This window comes from Pteropus medius, unplaced genomic scaffold (genome assembly GCF_902729225.1).
Source record: "Pteropus medius unplaced genomic scaffold, Ma_sr-lr_union100, whole genome shotgun sequence".
NCBI lineage: Eukaryota > Metazoa > Chordata > Mammalia > Chiroptera > Pteropodidae > Pteropus > Pteropus medius.
In genome coordinates this window covers 18820036-18842362 of record NW_024342471.1, presented here as the reverse complement: position 1 = coordinate 18842362, position 22327 = coordinate 18820036, and the positions used below count along the sequence as shown (strand labels likewise).

Sequence of the window (22327 nt, the reverse complement as noted above, 5' to 3'; positions counted from 1 at the left end):
AAAATTAGAGGCAAGAGGTTATTTCCAAGTTACATTTAGTCATTTCCAGTAGACCTTTCAGGTCATTTATCCTAATGCATTGAGTCATCCAAGCAGGGCTGAAAACAATCATGTAATGATGAAGTTGAGGAGGAAGACCATAATATCCATTACGCTCTCTTTTTGAATTATGGTTAGCTTTGGGTCTTGGGTTTTTAAATTTTTCTCTTTTTTTGTGTGTCAAAATCTAGTGGGCAAAGGATTGAATTAATATATTAGGGAAGTTGGAGGGGATTTTGCTTTGGGATCCAGGAACCCTGAGAACATTTTGCTTTTCCCATTAGCAATAACAGCAACAATGTCTGTATCAAAATATAAATAGAGGCCAGGGATCTCCAAAGGTCTTGGTAGCAAGCTTAGTGAGAGCTTTTCAGCCAGATCAAAGCAATGATTGACTCTCAGCTTGTTTTGCTATAAAGTGGATATAATACTTCCACCAAAATTAAATGAAACCCCTTACTCCTAATTTTTTTCTTGAATAAGGCTTGAGCAAGGAGGAAGTCTGAGAAGAGTATGTCCTTGTTATCTGTCCTCTCTCACTTTGTCCTCCCAAAGACCCAGAGAGCCCCTGGATGGCATCCAGGGCTCAGTGATTATTTATCTCATCAAGCATGCATTGGTAGGCTCTTTTCAAGCCCTCATGGCCAGCTGATTGTAAGTCTTGCCCTTCGCAGGCAGCGCCCATGCCAGTGCTGTATCCACTTAAGGACCCACGGCCTCGCTTGTGGCTACACTGGAAGTCATCTGCATTCTTTGAACAGCAAGTGAGTAAACTCAGGAGAGGGTCTAAACTTTTGTCAAGCCAAATTATTATCCACCTGTCCTGGACTCTAATGCTGTGACATGCATTCAGTCCTGTTTGAGTTCCAGGATTGGTTCTGCTTTTCTATCTTGATTTCTTTGTGCTGTCTCTGGGAAATTAATAACCAAATTGACCTTCAACTTTTAATTTAGCCCAGCAGCCCTAGGCTGTATCTGATTTGGCATATCACGAGGGGTGAGATACAGGCTCATTTCCAATGTCATTGCCGTTTCTCCTACCTTGCCATTTTCCTCTGCTCTGAAGAAATAAACTTTGCTCTGTGTCCTCAGGTGGAAAATATCTTTTAGAGCACATGCTAACATATTACATAAAAAGATATTTTACCTATTACATTAGCTAAATCCATACGTAACTTTGGAGGGAATGACTTTGGAAGGTGTAATTTAATTGGATTCTAGTTATATTTAATTTTTGTTTTATCCATTTGGTTACATAATAAAAAAAAAACAATTTCTACTCTTACCTCATGCAGACAGTTCCACCTCAGAAATCAGAAATAGATCAAATAGAATCAGAGAAGCCTTGCTTGAACCTGTTCACCAACAAGTGTTTGCGCCCAGCATTTGAGATCAGAGATCAGTGTGTTTATGGTCTAAATGGTATGAAAGGTATAAAAAGAAATGGAAATAATAGTACAATTTAGCCAATATTGAAGTTGTCCGTGGATGAAAGAATAATACTGTCCCAGAAATGCTGTTTTGGGGGAACTGGAGTAGAGATGTGGTGCTGAGGAGGGACCAAGGTATGGCAGGAGATTATGGCCATTTTACCAGAATCGGTATCTGTGGTATTATCTTAGGGCCAGACTTTTGGGAGGGAGATTACTTTAAGACTTCTCATACTCAAGATGAACTTGTGCCGAGGTTGCGTGTGGCTCATCTTCGCATGACAGGTAGTGTCATTATGGCTATCTCAACCTTTGATGTCCTGTGGTTACCTTTCTAACATGTGCTACCCAGCTGACATCGGAAAGTTGCAGTGCTTTCTGGGTAATACTCTAAGGTTCTTCTGAAAAGGCTGCAGAAATACCCCAGAGAACAAAGAAGTCAGCAAAACTATAACACCTTTTTAAAAAATAGGCTCACACATCTCATAAGGTGATATTGGAATGCCCCAGTCCCGTGATTTTGAAATGATTATGCCTTTCTGTAGTTAGAAGTAATGCTCTGCTTCTCGAGATGACTCCCCTTCGTTACTCACTAGAAAGCAGCAAGTACTAGTCACCTTAAACACAGAGTGTGAATGCTGTCTAACCTGTGCTTTTAAACAGTAAAAATTATTGCTGTGTAATTTTTTCCCCTTTCCTCTCCCCAAGGTGAGCCAAGACAGGCGATTCACTGTCTTCTATCCAGTTGTGCCTTCTCCTCCCTTCAGTTGGCTTCTTAGTCGTTTTGTATGTGCCTGCTGTAGCCCTGGTACCATGAGGCCTTCACAGATTTCACAGACACTACACAACTGCCAAGTACAAAAGGTGTTCCCCATAAGAGCAAAGGGACTTTTTAAGGAAGGAAGAGATCAGTTGGCAGGTACTTTTGCACTGGATCTTGAAGGTACTTACTCATTCCTCCTTTTTTTATTTTATTTTATTTTTTGCACAAGGTTAGTACAGTCTTCAATCAATAGCTTAACTTCATCTCTGCTTTTATTACCTCTCCCAGCATAAATTATTTAGCACAAATGCAGACATAATCTCATAAAATTACTTAGTATTAGCGTCCTGCTGTGAGCATCACTTTCTTGAGTGTGATGTGCCCTAACCACAAATTAGCACAAGATACTTCAAGAAAATCTGTGAGTTCATTTAGGGGAGTCATTTGGATGGAAGGTTATAGTTGGGGCTACCTGATCATTTTTTTCTTTTAAGCATATTTTCTTTTTATCCTTACATAGTTTATAGCTTTCCTAGAACAATATTTTTTTAAATTTATCTTTTACCTGATAATATTTAATTCCTTAAACATTTGTCAGTTACCCCATCAGCGGACTGAGTCATTTTGTGAGCAGAGATCCAGAAAGTGCCTGGCTTTGTTTGTGGAGTGGGATTGGGTTGTAGGGAGAGGAAGTAATAAAACTAACCTGAAAGCTCAGGGCCTACAGTTGTTCAAGTTCGAGAATTAGTTTTGTTTTAGGCCGGCCTCATAGTACAGTGACTGTGTTCTATAGATAAAGTCACTCACTCACCTCTTTAATGATTCGCCAGATTGTTGAAGTAAAGTCTAGAGCTGAAAATTTTGCTCCTTTTTAACGGTGATCTAATTGTGAAAAGCACAGATGGCGACCGACAGTTTATGAATGTTAGGGATTTGCTGATTTTAAAAATAACTGTGAGAATGGAAAATCAAGGTGAGAAGAGACACTTAAAACAAATGGCCACCTTAGGTGTGCGATCTTCAGACAGCAAAAGAAACAAAACAATACAGGGCATGCTAAATTTGCTCAGGTGGTTATAATAGTTCAGCTTTTGCCTCCCTGTACACTGAACCCCTAGTGCATTGATTGTAATAAGTTATTGGGGAGAGGCCTCTGCTGACAAACTCGCAGGGTCATAAGCAACCTTGAACCCTAGAGAGTCTAGTTGTCGTGTGCGGTGGGAAATGTTAATTGGCCTCTGAGTGAACTAGGAGTACTGTTAGGATTCTTATCCCTTGATAAACTTACTCCCTCTGGCAGTCTTGTTAATATTTAAAAACAAAGTGCTAAATCTATTACAAAGCACCTTAATTTAATTTTTATGGCATTTTAGTGCTGTGTGGTTGCCTACAGAGAGGGTCAGTATCTTAACGTCTTTGGGTGTACTGAGTTTTAACTCTTAATCTCTGCAGTTTTTTCGATTGTGGGGTGTACAGGCCTAGGGATTGATTTTAGTCTGAGAGTAAGGCCAATCTCAAGAATAAGTCATTTTTTCTTTCGATGAACCTACAAATGTAATCGAAGATCCATAACAAGCCTACCATATTGAATGCTGCATGTGAAAGCAGCAGGAAGCACAGCTGAGTTTGGGCTTCGCTGGGATCTGCTCCCCTCCCGTCCCTTTTCATCCTGAGCTCATGTTTTGTTATGATAGCTGATTTTCCCTGGGACTTTTTCCTTGTCTTCATCTTGGGTTTTATGTCTTTAAATTCCAGACAATAGGAGCAGCATTGTCTGAGAGCTTGGCTGGTTCCAGAGAATTGCTGATGTCCATTATTGCTGGAATTGGGGAGTGGCAAGATTTGACACTGGGGTCAGGTTTTATGGACTCTTCTAAAGAAGTCATGCTAAGCATGAGGAATTCGAACTTGGCCTTGAAGGCAATAGAAAGCCATTCAAAGATTAAGCGAGGGACTAATAGGAAGATTTATTTATAACTTTAGCTCTCCTATGAAATCGAAGCTGAAGACTAATGCAATTCTTGGTTTTAAAAACAAAGAATTGGGAGAGAGGGCATAGAATAGCTGCTGAATACTTTAACTTTACTGTTAACATTTCCAAGGTATTATTTGCTCCTTGTATTATAATTTTTGACCCATTTACAGGATTCTTAGTATTAGTATTTTTAGTCCCCCGTATTTTTACAAATGGGAAGATAGGTCTAAAAGTTTGGTTAGGTTTAGGTTAAAAGTTTTTGGCAAGAATACTCTGAAGGTAACGATGGCTTATTTGAATGTGAGTGATGCCCTGTTTGATCCCTTGGTCAAGTGGCCTGTCCAATCATTGTAAATGCACATTTTCTCTTTTGCAATCAAGTAATCTACAGAAAGAATTTGTTTTTAATGTGCCAGAGTAGTCTTACAAGTTTTGACCGCACGTTATGCTTCCCAGCATTCCCTTGTAGAGCAGAGTGGCCCTTCAGTGTCTGTGAACTTGGTGGGTCTCACGTTGCTCTATCGGGTGAGCATCATTTAGCCGAAGAAAAAAGTTGTCTGATATTCTGGATGAAGCAAAAGACACCAATGTCTAGATGACAGAAAATGAGTCGATTGTTCTGCATAGCTCAGAGAATCCCTTTCTAGGATTATAATAATTTGATGTTTGCAAAAGCCAAGCCATGTGGTCTGGAGGAAGGATTTTATACCCACAGGAGAGACCTTGTTTTGCTAAGTGTGTATGCCTTAGAGTCAAGACAATTTCAAGTTCTATCTCTGGTAATTTTTGCCTTTCTGTGGAAATCATGGCGCTGATTTCATGTGTTTGACAGTTTGGGTGTTAATATCAGTTGGAATGATGCTTTCTGCAAACACTTAAATTCCCAAGGAGTAGATAACCCTGTTAGTCTGTTATAATCTTCCAGGCTAACGATAATATGATTATAATATATTATCCTCATAGGATGGGGAGAATAATCTCCTTTCTGAAAGAGGATCAGGAGGGAGACCAAAGAACTGTCTGGAAGAATGCTTTGAGATTGTAGGCGAGAGAGAGGAAACTTGCTTGGTGACGTTATAACGAGAAGCACCAGAAGTTTTAAGATAATTATGAATCATTTCGGGGTAGGTGAAGGTGGCATAAGGGTTAGGTGTTGGGGAAAATTATTTGTGTTATTAAAAAACAAAATTCAACCGAATAAATCTGAAGATCTAACTGGCTTTCTGAAGCAGTTCACGAACGGAGTGGCATCAACCAGAAGGGTTCTCCAAAGGGTGGAGAAATGGAAGGTGTTTATAGGAAGAAGGTTGGGGCGAGGAGCTACCAGCAGAGGAAAAGCAAAGACATCTTTCTTCGGCATTGGGGAAGAACAGGAAGGGGTTTTATGCAGATCACCTCTTTCTGTGGGGATGGAGAGGGCCCAAGTGACAGATTACCTCATTGGTGGAGACCAGAAAATTCCCGACTGGTTGATTAAGATTTTGTTTCTGGGAGAGGTCAGAACTGCAGTTACATCACGTAGGTTTGATATTCAAGGGCGTTTAGCATGAGCGGTGCCCGTGTTTTCTCTTCAATAGTCTGGAGCAGTAAAGCGAGGGGGGACCCTCATAATGCAAAAGCTTGGTTGTGTTTTTTTGTGCTCCCCCCAATATAAAAATGTATGATCAGTGTTTTAAAAAATTGAAAGAGAAAGGCCATATTCTCAGGCATCATTCCTGGAGTGCACTCGTAGGTATTAAATAGGTGCTGTGTGAAAAAGGCATTCTCCGGAACTCCAGAAACTTTGAAATTTTGGGTCAATTCATACAGATTTGGTTACTACAAGGATTTTCACTGTTGGAATAGAGAACCTCTTTATGGTACAAGAGATTTTCTAACAGTCATGGAAATTCTATACGGTAACAAAGGAAAGAAAGTGCAGACGACCCGTAATTCTCCTAAGCAGAGATGACACTGTGAGCGTCTAGATGTACAACTTCTAAAACTGTTTTATGCGTATGTTTTCTGTGTCTTTCTCTCTCATGCACATGTGATGTCCTATATACATTGTTATACAATCTGATTTTTAAAATGAAATGATGGTTGCTCAGTTTTCCATGGTGTGACTTTGACATAATTTTTCCCCCTAGTCTCTTTCGTTGCACATTTAGGTAGGTTTGTGGTTTTGCTTCTACTAATAATACTGAGATAAACATCCTTGAACATACTTCTTATTTCTCCAGGATGAGCTCCTTTAGGATGCATATCTGAAAGTGGGAGCTGTTGGGTTCAAGCGTACGTCTATTGCCAGGTTCCCCTCTGTGGCTGACACTAATTTCTGTTCCCTTTAACAGGGTACGAGGTCCCTACTCCCCACATCCTCACCGACATTCATTATTTTCAGTCTTGAATCATTTAGACAAGCAACGTGTAGCTTCATCCTAAAATCTTATGCTACATATTTGGAAAGGAGTAGAAGAAACTTAGGCCGAGAACATTTGAGTTGAAGAAATTCCACTCATTGCTGTAGAATTAAATTGTTTTAAATCACTAAAATACAATTTTTCAGCATGGTAAAAGAGGAAGAAAGGAAATATAAAGAATTAGAGGCCCTTTTATGACTCATGTCCACTCTAGGGAGCTCCAGTATAATTTCCTGACCAGTACTGTGGAGGACATTGTGGCTCCGGGAATGTGCTTTTGCATGTAATTCAGGCACCACTCCCCAGCATTATCATGAAGATGGCTAATACCCCATTCTTCTGGAAAGGAAGGCCAACCATGTAGGTCCCACCCTAATCCCCTATGGAAAAGGAGAGGAGGGAAGACAGACAAATGTAAATCCGAGGCCTGCGTAAGCCAGTTTTTCCAAAATGAAGAGAGGAAAAAACAAATTAGAATTGTGGGATTTTATTTTATTATTTTAACTTCTAATTTTATTTTTAATTATAGTTGACATCCAAGATTATCGTAGTTTAAGGTGTACAACATAGTGATTCAACACTTATATACCTTACAAAGTGGTGAGCACAAGCCTAGTAACCATCTGTTACCATACATAGTTATTATGATATGATTGACTCCATTCCCTATGTTGTACATTACCTCTAATTGTGGAAATTTAAGTAGAGCGTTTGCAATCTAGTGATTGTCAAGGTCCAAAGAGAAGGGAGAAGTTTCAATTTATAGGGGTTCTTGTAATTTGTGAAAGCACATTCAATATTATATAATTTTATATTTTGAAAGCAGTCAGTGTAAATATAAACTAAGGTTTTTATTTGCAGAAGACCTACTGTGACGGGGATTGGGGCGTGGTTGAAAAGACTGAGAAACCACGTCCGGCTTAATGCCATCTTACAGACTGGGCAGCCGAGGTCCAGAGAGGACCGCAGAGCCAGCCAGGGACGGGACTCAAACCGATGTTACTGGCCTCCGCAGTCCAGGAATGTCTCCTCCACCTCTCTTCCTTGGAAGGAAGGTTTTTATAAGGAGTTAAGAGTGACAGTCTATTCTGGGTGTTCTACATTTGTTCTATTTATAAGGTTTCATAGCTTTTACTTTTAATGTTATACAAGATTCTATCAAGTGTATGTATCACAGTTAACTTACCTGTTACTTTGTTTTGCTTTTGAGTTGCTTTCCAAGATTCTGCTTTTAGAAATAATTTAATAAAAAACTGTGCACAGAATGACCTCATATTTGAAATAATTTATTTGAAATGGCTAGATCAGTGAGTATAGGCATTTTAAAAGCTCCTTGTTGAATTTGCAAATAGTTTTCCCAAAGAGTTATACCAATTTACACTTACACCAGCAAAGTTAGTCAAGTATCAGTTTCACTCTGCCCTTTCCTGGCTTAGAGAATCTTCTAATTTTGTGTGGTGGCAGAAAAACCAGCCTCTTTCTAACTCGAGAAGACAAGGCACCTCCACCAAGTGGCCACAGCATGCTGCATGCTAAGTTGTGGTTTGTTAATTTAATCAGCAGCTAAGTGCCTACTGTTTATGAGACCCTGTAGATGAAGAAAAGGATAAGTCTGTACTATTCAGGAACTTACAGCTTGCTGGAAGAGACATGCTCAGACTTCTAGGGGTCTTGGTTAGGAGTTGGCAGAGAGCCAAGGTAGTTCTAATCTTGGCTCTTAGGGGTGGGGTGCTTTCAGGGAAACTTATGAAAAGAGCCATTAAAGCTTAGCATGAGCAGATGTCACCAGAGCACATTTATGCAGAGGAGGCGTATCAGCAGTGGCAGGAGGCATGGTCCTTCCTGGTCAGTGGGACAGGAAGGGGGAGAGGTTAGGGCCAAGAGGTGGGCAGAGCCTTTGTCTTGAGTCAGCTCGGGAGAGCAGTGTTGCTCTGCTGGTCTGTGTCTCTAGCACATGCCCATCAGTGACATCTGTACTCACTCTGAGACTTTACCCCCAGGGCAGGCCAGGGTAGATGCAGGCATTCAGTGCAAACAGGGCCAGAAAGGTAATTTATCATGTTCTCTGACCCAGGGTTCCATTCAAGTTATACCATACTAGGTTTGGACATCCTTGTTTGCCGCGTCCCTCTTGTGGATGTGTACTTCTAGAGGTTGGTAATTGATGATGCCATTAAGACTTTTGGGAGAAACAAAGCTGAATCAGTTAAGTGATTACCGTAGGCTACTCAGCTAGTTAAAAATCTGTTTAGACAGCATTTTCACGTCTAATCTCATGTACAGTTTAATAATTTAACAGATAATACACCAACAGGTCAGTGGAAATGTTTATAAGGTATGTCATAGCTGTTAATTTTTACCACATGGGTTTCATTTTTTTTTTTAATAGTCGGGAATAAAAACTAGAGAGGTTGAAAACATAATCTATGATCAATTTGGTGATTTTCTGCCTCAAATGGGAAGGACAAGGAAAGCAAAAGATTCATCAAATGAACATTTTACCCCCAAAATAATCATTAGGATTCCTTACTCTCTTAATTAATGTTTCTCTTCCCTCACCCCCGATACACAGTTGTCTTTAAAAACTTTTTGTGTGAAAATTGTCACACAGTTTCTCCAGAACATTAAAATAGATGTGCCAAAAGGTGTAAATTTATTGTCAAAAAATTCCCTGCATCTTAAAAAAACAGCAACAGCTTTATTTTCTTTCTTAAATGTGTCACTGTGCACCCAGAATCTTGCATCTTAATATCTGTCAGCGTATACTATGAGTATGATTGGATATCATTTTAAGTGGATCCGAAATGCAAAAATTCCGGGATTCACACTAGAGCTTCGGACTTGAAAAATTTGTATAAAACGTAATAAAATTTTAGAGAGGCGCCATACTCTATCATGAGCGTTGGCACTGCTACCGAAGTGGAATATTGGGAGCCAATCATGTGTAAGATGTTGACAGATTAAAGGAACTAGTAAGCAACGAGTGAGAACGGTAGCTGTGGATTCAGGGGATTCTTCGGCGTTGGGGACCCGGGAGACCATAGACCGTATTTGTTAAAAGCTTGGACTCTGGAGACAAAGATGTGTTGTGAGATCTTAGCTCCATGTAGTCAAACTACTTATCTAAACCTCGGTCCTCTGATCTGTAAGATGAGGGTAGCAACCTAGCTCTTTTTATTGTGAGGATGAAATGAAATTAACACATACAGGTATTTAGAAAGGCACTGGTACATAGCGACTCAATACCTGCATTTCCCTTTATAAGACTCTACCTCTTTATAAGCAGAAAAAGTGGATTCATTCATTACAGAAACCTGTTGTGCAGAGCGGTGAACACTAATAACCTCTGATACGGGGGATGGAGATCACTTATTGTTCAGATTCTGGTGTTTCTCAGAAAATATTGGTCAAAAAAGGTAGTGCAGGTTTTGCAGGTATTCTAGCATGGCAAAATCAGACTTCAGCCTTCCTATGACATTTCTGTTCTTTGTTTCTCCTAATTTTTATTGTATCATATATGTCTATCTTACGTATGGGGAAAGGAGAGAGAGTGAGAACCTTCCTGTTTTCTTCTATTTATTCCTTTTCTGCTTTTGTTCCCTTTATATTCTCTCCCTTTCCCCTGTCCTTTATTTTATTTTGGAAGCATGGACCTATGAATGGGGTATAACCCCTGGTGCATTTGGTCCAGTGTTTTCATGGAATGTACTTGACCCTGTTATAAATCACACATTGTAAGGGGTTTTCAGAACAAAGATGCGCGATGTGAGTAAATCCAGGGAGAGAACACCAAGCGGCTCATTGCTGACTGTCAAACGCCTGCCCTCGACCCCATCTCTCCCTGGCTGTGGTTAGTGTTCGTGGTACCCGGCTTTTTATCTTGACAGCTTCACTCTGCTCCATCTGCTTGCTCCAAGATTTGGCAACCAGGATATTCCTTCTGCCGCTTCATGTAGAGTGAAAATATAGCCTTTGGTAAAATTTGGACACCCAACTTTTAGTAACCAAATGGGATTCTACATACAGAATCTATTCAGTTCATCCAAAGAAGTTCCTCCCTTTAAGGCAGCTCATATGAGAATCTAGTGTCTGATGATCTGAGATGGAGCCGGGGCAGTGATGCTGGTGCTGGGGATCGGCTGCCAATACAGATGAGGCTTCGCTCACTCGCAGGCCACTCACCTCCTGCTGTGCAGCCCGGTTCCTAACAGGCCATGGGGTCCATGGCCTGGGGGTTGGGGACCCCCTGCTTTAAAGAACTTAGGTCTGGATACTAAAATGCTCAATCCTTTATCTGGAATTCGAATGAGGGTGAATTTGCTCCTTTTGATTGATACCTCCTAGTCGGCCTGCCTGAAAGCTGATCCTGGACCATTTCTTCAATGTCAAGCCCCTAAGAATAGCACACAAAACCCCTTGTGATCTTGCTGCCCTGTTTCGCTAGCTTCCTGTCATTTTTGCCGTACATACCCTTCATTCCAGCCATGCCGAACTGCTTTTAGTTCCTCAAGTGCATCTTCATTTATGCTTCATTCGTGCTCTTCCCCTTTCCTGTTTCAGAGCTTTTCTGTCCAGACCGTATCCTAGAGTCCCCCCTTCCGGAGTGTTTTCCTGACCCCGCGCCCACATTATGGATTTAGTACCCACTCTCCAGCGCTCCTTTACAAAGATGACTAGGTGTGGGTTTCTTCATCTGGCTCCTGCATAAAGATAATGGCAAGGACTGTATCCTAATTACCTTTTTATCCATAGAGTAGAGGGCAGTTTCTGGCACAGAATAGGTTTTATAATGAATGTTTTACCTGGTTTGTCTTTCCTGTGTTTCTTTTTATAAAAATATGTGTGTGTAAAAAATTTCACCTTATTTCTTAAAACAATACTAATATACAACACACACACACATGTACACATTATTGCTCTTTGCTTTTTTTAGGTAAATTTCATTGAAGTATAGCATTGTAAAATGTGCACAAATAAGTGAATGCCTTGATGAATTTTTACAAAATGAATATACCTATATAACCAGTACCCAGATCAAGAAATAAAAGATTGCCAGAAGCCCCCTACCAACTGTCCCCTCTCCCCCAAGGACACCTTCTTTCCTGACTTCCTTTATTGCAGAGTAGTCGTGCCTGTTCTTGGAGTTTATACATGTGGAATAAACATGTATAAACATGTATAAACATGCACCAAGGAGCATGTATACCGTACATGCTCCTTGGTGTCTTTGTTTCACGTGATGTATGAGAGATTCATCCCTGTATTTGCGTATAGTTGTCGTTTGTTTATTCTGGTCACTGTACAGTGTGCCAATTTTCAGATAGGATACAAATTTTTAATCTGTCCTACTGTGGATGGATTTCTGTGTTCTTTTCAGTTTGGGCTATCTTGAACGAGTCCAGTAACATTGCACGACGTTTTGAATAAACTTGTGCATTATATGAAGGAACATTAAAAAAAACCAAACAACTTTATGAGGAGTGAGAGTACCAGAGAACATTTTTGGGGAGAAAAGTGATCTATTTGGCAGCTCTGCTCAACTGGTGAAAGGAATTACTGAACTCCTAGGAACAAGTTAGTGCAGTGAAGCTGGTTACCTCACAACATTTTGGGCTCCTCCCGTAAAGGACTAGGAAGCTAAAAGATGAGGAAGGCTTGAGATCCCATCTCCTTCTTAGGCACAGCTGAGTTCAAAAGACTCAATTGTTTTGTTGTCCTGACTTAGATATTCATTTAGTCAAATTTTTATTATGCATCTTGTACTCGAGACTCACTGTTCTGGCCACCAGGGAGGGGCGAAGCTTCTTGCTCTCATGGAACTCATATTCTAGTGAAAGAGCTAACAGTAGACAAGACAAATAAGAAAATGTGTAGTATGTTAAATAGAAAAATAAAGTAGGGAAGGCGGATTGAGTGTGTGTGTGTGTGTGTTGGGCGTTAGGGTGTCGGGTTAAGACACAGATTTTAATGAGTGGTCAGGAAAGAAATGGCTTTCTTTTTCTACTTCTCTTTTAGCGTATGAAGCCAGAGGTAACAAACGTTAAGGATACACATATATAGGATAAAAAATCACGAACTCAAGTATATAAGTATGTCTTGTAATTCCGTGTTTACCTCCTAGGTTCATTTTGTCCGATTATTTTGCTCCTAATCTGGAATGTCAGATTTCATAGTCTTGTGAGGAATTTTTATGAGTCAGAGTCATTTATTAGTGTGTGAAAGTCACGTTACCTTATTCATAAGCATATGGCGGCTGACTGGAATTCTAGTGGAGAGAGGAAGAGTGTGTCTTCCTGTAGGATGCCCAGTGCTTTGCTCCCGAAAACTCTCCAGTTATAGCCATGGCCCAAGGCTGCTTATGTTGGCATCTGGCTGGACATTTCCGGTTATGTAAACCTGAATGGAGCCTCTTTTTCTTAACTGAATTATGGTCATAAGAGATCCCTCCATCTAGATACTGGGACTGGATAATACTTACAATTTCTCATCAAAGTATAAAAGAGTTATTAGTAAGCCTGATTTTATAGCAAATGTTATTTTAGCATATATCATACTACATTATAATTTCTTGTTTAATCACGTCTGCACCTTATTCTGTGTTGTCTTCCTCACCCTTGGCCCCCAGTGTGTAAAAAGCACTCGGGGAAGTAGGCATTCAATAGATGCTTCTTGACACAATGGAGGATTTCAGCTGTGATTCAGCCACTGTCGATTGAGACTATATTATTGGAAAGTACCATTTTTCAAAGTAAAGCTCATCAAAATGTTGTGGAACCTCGCTTCTGTTTTTGACTTCGCTAACTATATGGCCTCGGGTGAATGACTTCTGGAGGACTTATCTAAAATAAAAAATCAAGATGATATCTCTTTCACAAAGGCGTGGATTTTTCAATGGGATAATTTAGATTGAAAGCAGCGTGTGTGTGCATGCACACTTCCTAGTTTAGGCCAGAGCCATGGGCTAAATTTAGTAACGAGACTTTTCCTAGGGACACTTGTAAGGTCCTACAGCTGGATCTATATAACCAACTGCATGAGAACAGAACAGAAGTGCAGCTTAGCAGGAACGTATCTAAAAAAGATTGAGGATTTTGCCTCCAACAAGCTTATTAATATGAATCAATAATATGGTGTGACTGTTCTTCAACGACCTTCATTATCGATTGATTAATTATCCTTAATTACCTCCCATGTAATGGAAGTTTCAAATTCTAACAGAAATATCCTAAACAGAATTTCCCAAAGTGAGTTCTCCAGAGAATCACTTGATGTTTGTAGTTATTACGTTGGGGGTGGCGGGGAGAGCTGGTTTAGGAAATGGCAGGTTAGATAATTGAGCATCTCTGTTGGAAAATTTCTTTGGCCTTGAGTTATTGTGAATTGTGGATCTCCAAGGGGGCTTGTCAGTGCTTTGGCAACAGATGGAACAGGACCGCTGGTGGTTCTGCTTGTTTCTGGGCCCAGACGGTCCCTGGACCACTCAGCATGGATACCATCCTTTGTCACATGTAGACTACAGAGCCAGTATCCAGAGGAGAGCAGCCAGGACGGGGAGGGAAGTTGTGGACGTGCCATGGCAGGGACACTGTCGAGCAAGGACGCTGCCAAAGTAACATCCTCGGACGCGGTCGTGTCTTGCCACAAGGCCAGGTTTGTTGAGTGGAACCTTCTCAGATTAACCAATCGGGTAGCCACGCATCTGTGCGGGTTAACCCACGGAGAGGGGAGGGTGCCGAGGCTTACCCACAGAGCGAAAGCGTGACCGTCCTCTGCGTCCCTGAAGCGAGCCCTGGAACTGAAGCTGCCCTCCTCCTCTTCTCGTGTCCGTCCGAAGCCAGGGGCTGTGACAGGCAGAAGAGGGTCGGGGTCTTCGGCTTTAGCAACACCCGCAGGATGATGTGTTCTGGTCAGGCTTGAGCGTCATCGTGTGTCTGAGGTGCTCAGCTTATGTAGCCCTCAGTGGGCAGAGTTCTTCAGTTATCAGTCATGGGGACTGTGACATTTAGCTGTGACATTTCCGTGGTTTTGGGTGGTCCAGTCACACCCTTAGGGCGTTCCCTTTAGGTGACTTGATTGTTTGCCAGTTGACAGTACTGTCATGGCTCCCAGTGGAGTCCATTTTGTAAATTCCAAAAAGCCCTCAATTCTTTATGCTCTGTACAGGCACACAGAGGAAGTGGGGCTGTCTAGCCTGGGGTGTGGAGGATGGTCAGTTGGGGTTGAGGTGAGGGCGTGTGCAAGGGAGACCGAAATTGCCTGTCTGAAGTGTGAGAAAGGGATTGACTGTTCTGTCAAAAGGCAGAATGAGAACCAGTGGGTAAAAGTGACTTAGAAACACTTTTGGACCCAACCCAAAGTGGAATCTTTGAAGATGGCTGCATTTTACAACCTGATTCTGTAGTCTCGGAAGGCATAGTTTTTGGGTGGTGCGAGAGTATTAGATGGTTTTGAATCGTGGTCTTTAAAATCTCATTTAATCCCAAGTCTATAAATTTGTGATTATTTTCTTTGTTGGGCAAAATGTATTTCCTCAGCCTTTTATTTTTTCAGTATTGTGCTAATTCCTGTGCAAAATTAGAAAAGGCATTAATAATAATGTGGTTTGTGTAAATTTGTTAGTCGAATGACAAGACCGACATACGAGACAGTTGTTAACAAACTAAGACAAAATCTAAACGAAAGGCTCATTTTTCATCATCTGTAACAGTACCGCAGAGATTTGAGGATGGTAGACTGGAGAAGCATGTAGATTGGGTTTAAAGGATGAATATGGTTTACACGGCAGAAAGAACACACACTGAGGGTCAGCAGAGGCCCGGGGATAAAGGCAAGAGACATAGAAGGCTTTTGAGCAAGCGCACTACGATGAAACTGTAATTAAGAAAAATCCATCTGGCAGCTTTAAGACGTAAAGATTTGAGAGCTGTCTCCTTAAGAGTCATCATTTAAGCTATTGGGGGTCTTTGAAATCTTTGACGGGGAGATTGTGGCTAGGGATGAGTGATATCGTAAAGCTTAGTGCGTAGTACACTTGGTTCCGATTCATCCCTCTGTTGACCTTGGTAAAGCTGTGAGGAGAACCTGAAGCCTAGAAGTTGACTATAAATTGAATGGTATTACTTGCCTCTTAAGGTAATCATGAGGATTGAGATAAAGAATTATGTGATCAAGTGCTCAATAAATGTTACTTACTGTTGTTATTCGTTATATAGCTGAAGTTGGCTAAAGCAGTGGTTCTGGAAATGTGGTCTTCACACCAGCCACCCTGGTATCACTGGTAAACTCGATACACATTCTCCCCACTCTCTTAGGTAGACTGAGTCATCTCTGAGAGTGGGGCCTGGGAAGCAGGCTTTAAAAGCTCTCCAGGGGATAGATACGCCAGGTAAAATTTGAGAACTGACCTAGAGGAATCCTACAGTTGGGATTCAGAACTAAGAAAGGGAGAGAATTTAAAAGAAGGACTTAACAATAGTGTCCTTTGCAGTGTGGACGATTAAAGGCACAGAGAAGATCTTTAAATTTCTGGGGAACAGCTTTACACACAATGTTCAATAAAGACTTGTTTTTGTATTATCGAAAACAACTGGTTTAGTAGTATGTTAGGGATGGAAGAAAGACTTGAAGACAGTTATATATAACATATATAACATACAAATTATGTAGCCCAAATGATATTAAAAAGACCACAGAACCACTTTAGAAGGTTGATATCAGATGACCTTTAAATCTTATGTTTAACAAGTATTTTTGCACTGCCTACCAACTGACTGGGCATTGTGCTATCTGCTGTATATAGACATGATATATAACTTGTTCTCAGAGTCTTCACAGAATTACACTTTTTTGACAGATTTAAAGCTATCTTTTTCCCCATAACTTTCTCTAGCTACAGAGGATGAACGCTTATCTGATCTGTTCTCTGAGGATGCAGAATTTAAGCGTGTGTTGGTCTTGTAGTCAGTGCCAGGCCTGATTTGAAACTGCTACGTCATCTCTGAAAGCATTCTAAACATGGACTTCTTTTATTATTTTATGGCTTGGGATATACCTTAGAGGTGATTTTAAATCTTTTGAAAGATTTTATGTCCCTGTTTCATGTGGGCTACCAGGGGTTTTTGTTATTCAGAGTTGTGCCTGTTGGTTTATGTCCATCTCCATCCCCATCACCAGTACAAGCACCAAACATAATAGTTTGAAGTAAAGTAAATTGACTTCTAAGCTTCATCTAGTTAGTTCTTATTTACTGCCCATTATGTGCTGGACACTATGATAACAATAATGAAATAGAGTCAACAAAATATGTCTTGTCGATAGCCAGGACAGCAGAAGGCCATGTATATTGAGTCTGGAGGAGAAGCTTGCATTCAGGGCCTGCCTGGGGCCTGGCTGCAGGTGAGCCAAGAGTTCAGAGGATCCCTGGCACACACCAGAGTCAGATTTGTAAATGTCTTACCGGCCCTGGAAGACATCCCCCTTTCACCGTGGCGAGGGAAAAGTGAATAAATTAGAATGGCTGGTTAAAAAGCTGTTTTTAAACCTTACAATTTTTTGAAAACAGATGGCATGGTATTTGAGATTGCAGGTTTAATGCAGGAATTATATTTATTTGTATTTGTGATCTCCCAGTTTCATATCATAGAGAGACTCAAGAAAACCTGGTGGAGATCACTCTCCAAAATGACAATGATTGGGCAGCTAATCTGAATAATCATTTGTTAAGAATATGTTTTTTATTTCGTTCTGTTTTTATGACTGTATAATTGACGTATAACATTAGTTTTAGGTGTAGAACAGCATGATTCGATATTTGTATATATTGCAAAGAGAATATGTTTTGATACTTAGCCCAAGCCCCTGCTTTTTCCCCATTGCTTTGGACTTTGGGGCTGAGGTGGGTGGGTATGAGTACTGATGATATTCTTTCATTATCTTCTTTTTCTCTCCAAATACCCAAAAGAAAAGTAGGTAGAATCTTAGCCCACTACTTTCAAAAGATCGCCAAGGCCAGCTCCAGACTAAGTGTTTTCCGTAGGAAGAGCAGCCAGTGGTTTCCATTCTCTGCGTATAGCCATTGAGTGTTGAGTAGGTAAATTAAAGAGAGATCTTTTTTAAAACATCGTAATTGATTTAAAGGTCTTTCTGATCGCAGTGCTAGAGTACAGATTGGGTATTTGAAAACCTAGTAGAATATAATTTTTTAGAAATATGGTTTCTCTAAAACTGCTGAATTTTAACAGAAATTCCTCTAAGTCCTCCTAGCTACCCAAAGAATGCTGGTGTCCTGAAAACACTGAACCCAGTATGGAAATTAGAGTTATGCCGTTGGTTGGATTTTAGAGCTGAAGGAGATTTAAAAAGAAAGAAGGAAACCTAAAATGATGTGCGGTTTTTTGTTTTGTTTTAATGGCTGCTTTTGAATTGACTTCTTTTTTCTCCTCTCTTCTGTTTTCTGCAGTGAACACCTACCTCTTCATGATGCAAGCCCAAGGCATTCTGATCCGGGACAACATGAGAACAATAGGCGCTCAGGTTTACGAGCAGGTGGTTCGGAGTGCTTATGCCAAGAGGAATAGCAGCGTAAACGACTCAGGTATACTTTTAGTAAAGATGTGATCTGTTTAGAATGTCTCCTCCCAGGAGAGGGAAATTGGGTTCAAATAATTATTTTTGATGGAACAAAGTATATTGTGAAAAAGGGGAAGGTTTGGCTGAATTTGACCTTATTGCTGAAAAAGAAGCTCTTGCAAAATGAATCCTTGCTTGTTTCGCTCACACTGTCTTCAAGGTGACTTTTTGCTCCCAGTGCCCTCCCAGGAGGAGGAGGGATCATTACCTCTCAAGACCCCCTCCTTTCAGTGTAGTTGCCCCCAGTAGGCAGATTAAGCGTATGTTTAGGGCACCAGCAAAACAAGCATCAAAAACTGTTTCTGGAAATAATTTCAAAAAAACGTGTTCAGGCAGCCAATGAGGAAAAACAGAACTCAGTGGGACTTCCTTATACTTATTTTATAGCTGCTTCACATTGTGGAGTTTGTTTGTTTTGTTTTGTCTTTCCAGTTCCATGTGGTGGCATAATGATGGTCCCTATTGTTTTCAAAGCTAATCTGGCCCTGGTTCCCACACAGGCAGAGTTGCCCTAACCTTGGTTTTCCTCGTGCCTTCTACTTGAATTCTTTCCACCCAGTGGGACTCATCGTTTATGAATGCTTTAGTTGAAACTAACAAGTTTCCATTTCAGAATAATCAGGTAATCTGGGACAGTTTCTACAAATTAAAAAAGTGACTTCTGGAAGAAAAGGTTAATAGGTCATCTGGTTTACCCTCCCCAGTCAGGTGTGGTTTTCGCCCAGTGGTTTAATTCCAGCTCCGTGGCTGAGTCTGGTGGTCAGATTCCTTCAGCTTTGAACAAAGCTTTTCAGACCAGTCAGCTACACATCGCAGTGATGGACACAAGAGTGAACATTTCTGCCTCAGTCTTTGGAACATTTACCTGTGGTTTTTATTATCTGAAAAGCACTAGATATATATAAAGAGGAAAAAAGAACACAGAGGTTCGATGGCTTGCCTAACATCATATTGTAAGAACTTGTTCCTAAATCCTAGCTTTTACTATTTTTATTAAAGACCAAATACATGGGAATTTCTTTACCTTTGAGAGAAAGCTGTCTTTTTTTGGTCTCCCTTTTTAACTCTTCCAAAAATTGAACACAGGATGTATTTCCAAATGGCTTGTCCAGTCTAGCCAGGGATGGTTTTCATTTAAAAAATCGGTCCTGAGTTTTCATTTTGCTAAGCGTTCATGATGTGTCCTTTATCTCTTTAACTGAGGACTAATGGGCACTCTCTGGTTTCTTACTGATTTCACTAAAGTCTACTGTTATAAAATATGTATATTTTTAAAAAATATTCTTCCAAATCAGTCCTCTCTTCTTCTGTAGTGAGTCCGAGGTAGTCCACAGCTCACTGTGGAATGTGCAGTTGCTTTGCAGACATTGCAGTGAGAGATTTTTTGTGAAGCTCGGGCTCTCAAGAGAAAACATTACCTCTCAAAGGGAAGTTCAGTTTTTAAAAGAATTGACCACATCCTAATTTATCCATGTGTCCTCATGGCTGGCTTACCAGCAACAAAGGACTATAGTTAGCAAACAGATAAGCTTTGGTACTTCCTTCTTGTTTGCAAAGAGCAAGTGATGGACTTTTCAGAGCTTTTTAGCCAAACTGTGGTCTTGGACAAATTGCCTGAGCCGTGCACCACACCCTGAAGAGGAACTCCTGTAGCTCTGGAAGTCGAGGGAGAAGGCTGAGCACGTTTTTGTTCCCTAATTCACTGTGTGCGGCATTAGGTTTTGCAAATGATCCCTACATACTTTGTCTCACTTGACTTGAATATGACTCAGTCAGATGGGCAGGATATTATGTTGCTTCCACTGCTCACATGTAGTACAGATCATCTCGGGGGTGTTGGAGTGCCATGGTCATGTGACTTTCCCTAAACCCTGCCCCAAACCTGCTTTAGGATTGTGCGGTGAAACTAGGGAGTCCTTTGACTGCCATTCCAGAGCTCTTTGTGCTCTCTGTCACTCTGGTTAAAGGAACATTTGTGCTGTCATTACATTTATTTAGTCTGAGTGTTCATGCCTCTCCGAGGTTAGATGATGCTAGGACTTCTGTCTGGGCATTTGGCCAGGTAGTCTGTTCTCTCCCAGAAGTTAGAAGGCCTCATAGCAGGACTCCATCTCTGCGTGGACTGCTGCTGATTTGGCAACACAGGATCTCGCGAATTCCCCGAGGCGTTGTTGTCTTTGAAAACTGAGTGCAGAAGTGACTTGCACCCTTGGAAGGCACACCCAGGGACCGATGATTTATTTGACTCTACTTGCATTTATTTATTCTCAAATTATCATATGCCAAAATAATTCTTCCCGACATCCTTCTGGTTGGAATAGTTAATCATCTATTTTGTTTTTAATATGCCTATTTCCCTTATAAATTGGAAGTCTTTGCTGTTGGGGGCTTTGTCATGCTAGACACTTTATGTGGATCATCTCATGGAATTCTCACAAGAACTCAGTAAGGGAAGTAATGTGTGTCCCCCTCCCCCCATTTTAGGGATGAAAGGTCGAAGCACACAGGGATGACGGGGCTTGGTGTGGCAGTGGGGCTGGAGTTTGCTGGCCTCTGAGTCCAAGCAGTGCCCTCACGGCCTCTGCCATCTCTGCATCCCCAGGACCTTGCATACTGCCTAACACATAGGAGGCTCTCAGTAAATGAATTTTGAGTGCGTGAGTGAAGAGATTTAACAAGAAAACACATTTTGAGTGTTGTAACCTAATTCTGAGATTACCGTCTTGATTGGCTTCTGTTACTGGTACATCCTTAGCTAGTTAGTAATAAAGAGGAAATATAATGTCACTGGAAGTATATTCAGAGAAAACTTAACCATTTTAAGCTATTTCAAAGCAGTTCTTTGCCTCGCACAATCAGAAGAGGGCATTCTGGGCCTAAAACTGCTAAGGTAGCCGGATGACTGGCCCTCCTGAGTTGGCCACTCTCACCAGGAGCGCTGTGGGCTGATGAAGGCAGCCTGGACTGAGGTGGTCCACCAGCCCTACCGCCCCACCCTGAACTAGTGGAATGGCACATACTCACCTTCAAAGGCCTTCATTAAGTGTGGCTAAAAAGCTTAAGAGTGACATTTAAGTAACGCTAGCCTTCTTTATCCTTGAAAGCTAAAACGCTTGTATAATAAGAATGTTCTTTGGGGAATCAAGACTATGAGCCTGAAAATAAGTCTGAAGAAATGACCTGGAGAAGCTTCTTCTTGTCACTGAAAGCCGCTGGTATGTGACTTCATGAGTCTTGCAAACCTTATGAGTAGTAGGAGTAGGGGGACGTGCAAAAGAATATTGACATCCTCTGGGTTCGTTCAATCTAGCCATTTAGTTTTATAGAAGAGATGAGAAGCTGGGTGGCCGAGCATTTCTCATTTATTAAATATGAATTTCCAGGTGCCATTCTATCTAGTAACTTTTAACCAGATTTCTTACTTCTGTACAAACACGTGCACACATGTGTACGCAGAGCTTCCACGCTTACGGTCCCAATCCCATCTTAGTCAGAAAAATGTTCTGTTACCCACATTTCTCAAAACAGGCCTGCTGCCATAGGCAAATAAAATAAATAAAGTCATCTGCCAGTGTACTTTGCAATATGTTCAGTGAGATAGATATTCATCATCTTTTCATCTCTGGTTCTTAGATGCTCAGTCCATAGTCTTCTTTATGTCTGCTCTCCCGCAGGCAGTCATCCTTAAGCACGCTAACTCTCGAAGGATGCTAATTCTTTATATTTCACAGACAGTTGTTCCCATGACATCTTTCTAGTACATATAAACGTCCACATTTTTCTTAAGCAGAGAGGCAAGTGTTTCATTTTTCCTCAAATGGGAAAGAACAGTGGTGGTTTTTTTTTTTCTAGAATCTGTGGGTCAGCACTTTCCAGACCCTGCTTAACTAGGTTTGGTAATATAAGGGAGACAGCAGCGTTTTGCCACCACTAAGTAGCCGATGTCAACCGTGACTGTGTATTGGAATCCCTTGGGACTGGGGCAGGTTTAAAAAATACTGATGCCTACATCACACCCCCAGAGGTTCTTCTTTAACTAGTCTGGGGCATAGCCTGGCATTAGGGTTTTGTAAGAGCTTCCTAGATGATT

The 22327-nt window shown here is 41.0% G+C and overlaps 1 protein-coding gene and 1 long non-coding RNA gene across 6 annotated transcripts in view; both read left to right on the top strand.

Moving 5' to 3' along the window:
* The window catches only part of B4GALT5 (beta-1,4-galactosyltransferase 5), a 67168-nt gene that overhangs the window by 30232 nt on the left and 14609 nt on the right, over nt 1-22327 (top strand). For 4 of the 5 annotated variants that reach the window (XM_039864571.1, XM_039864566.1, XM_039864567.1 and 1 more), the window contains exon 2: nt 18068-18202. In XM_039864571.1, coding sequence (XP_039720505.1) covers nt 18068-18202 — 135 coding nt within the window. Of the gene's footprint in view, nt 1-783; nt 804-18067; nt 18203-22327 lie in introns of those variants that run through there. The other variant, XM_039864570.1, reaches the window with a different exon arrangement.
* On the top strand, nt 10400-12070 carry LOC120603785 (uncharacterized). Its single transcript, XR_005653122.1, has 2 exons — nt 10400-11762; nt 11804-12070. It is a non-coding gene; the product is annotated as an uncharacterized LOC120603785 (long non-coding RNA).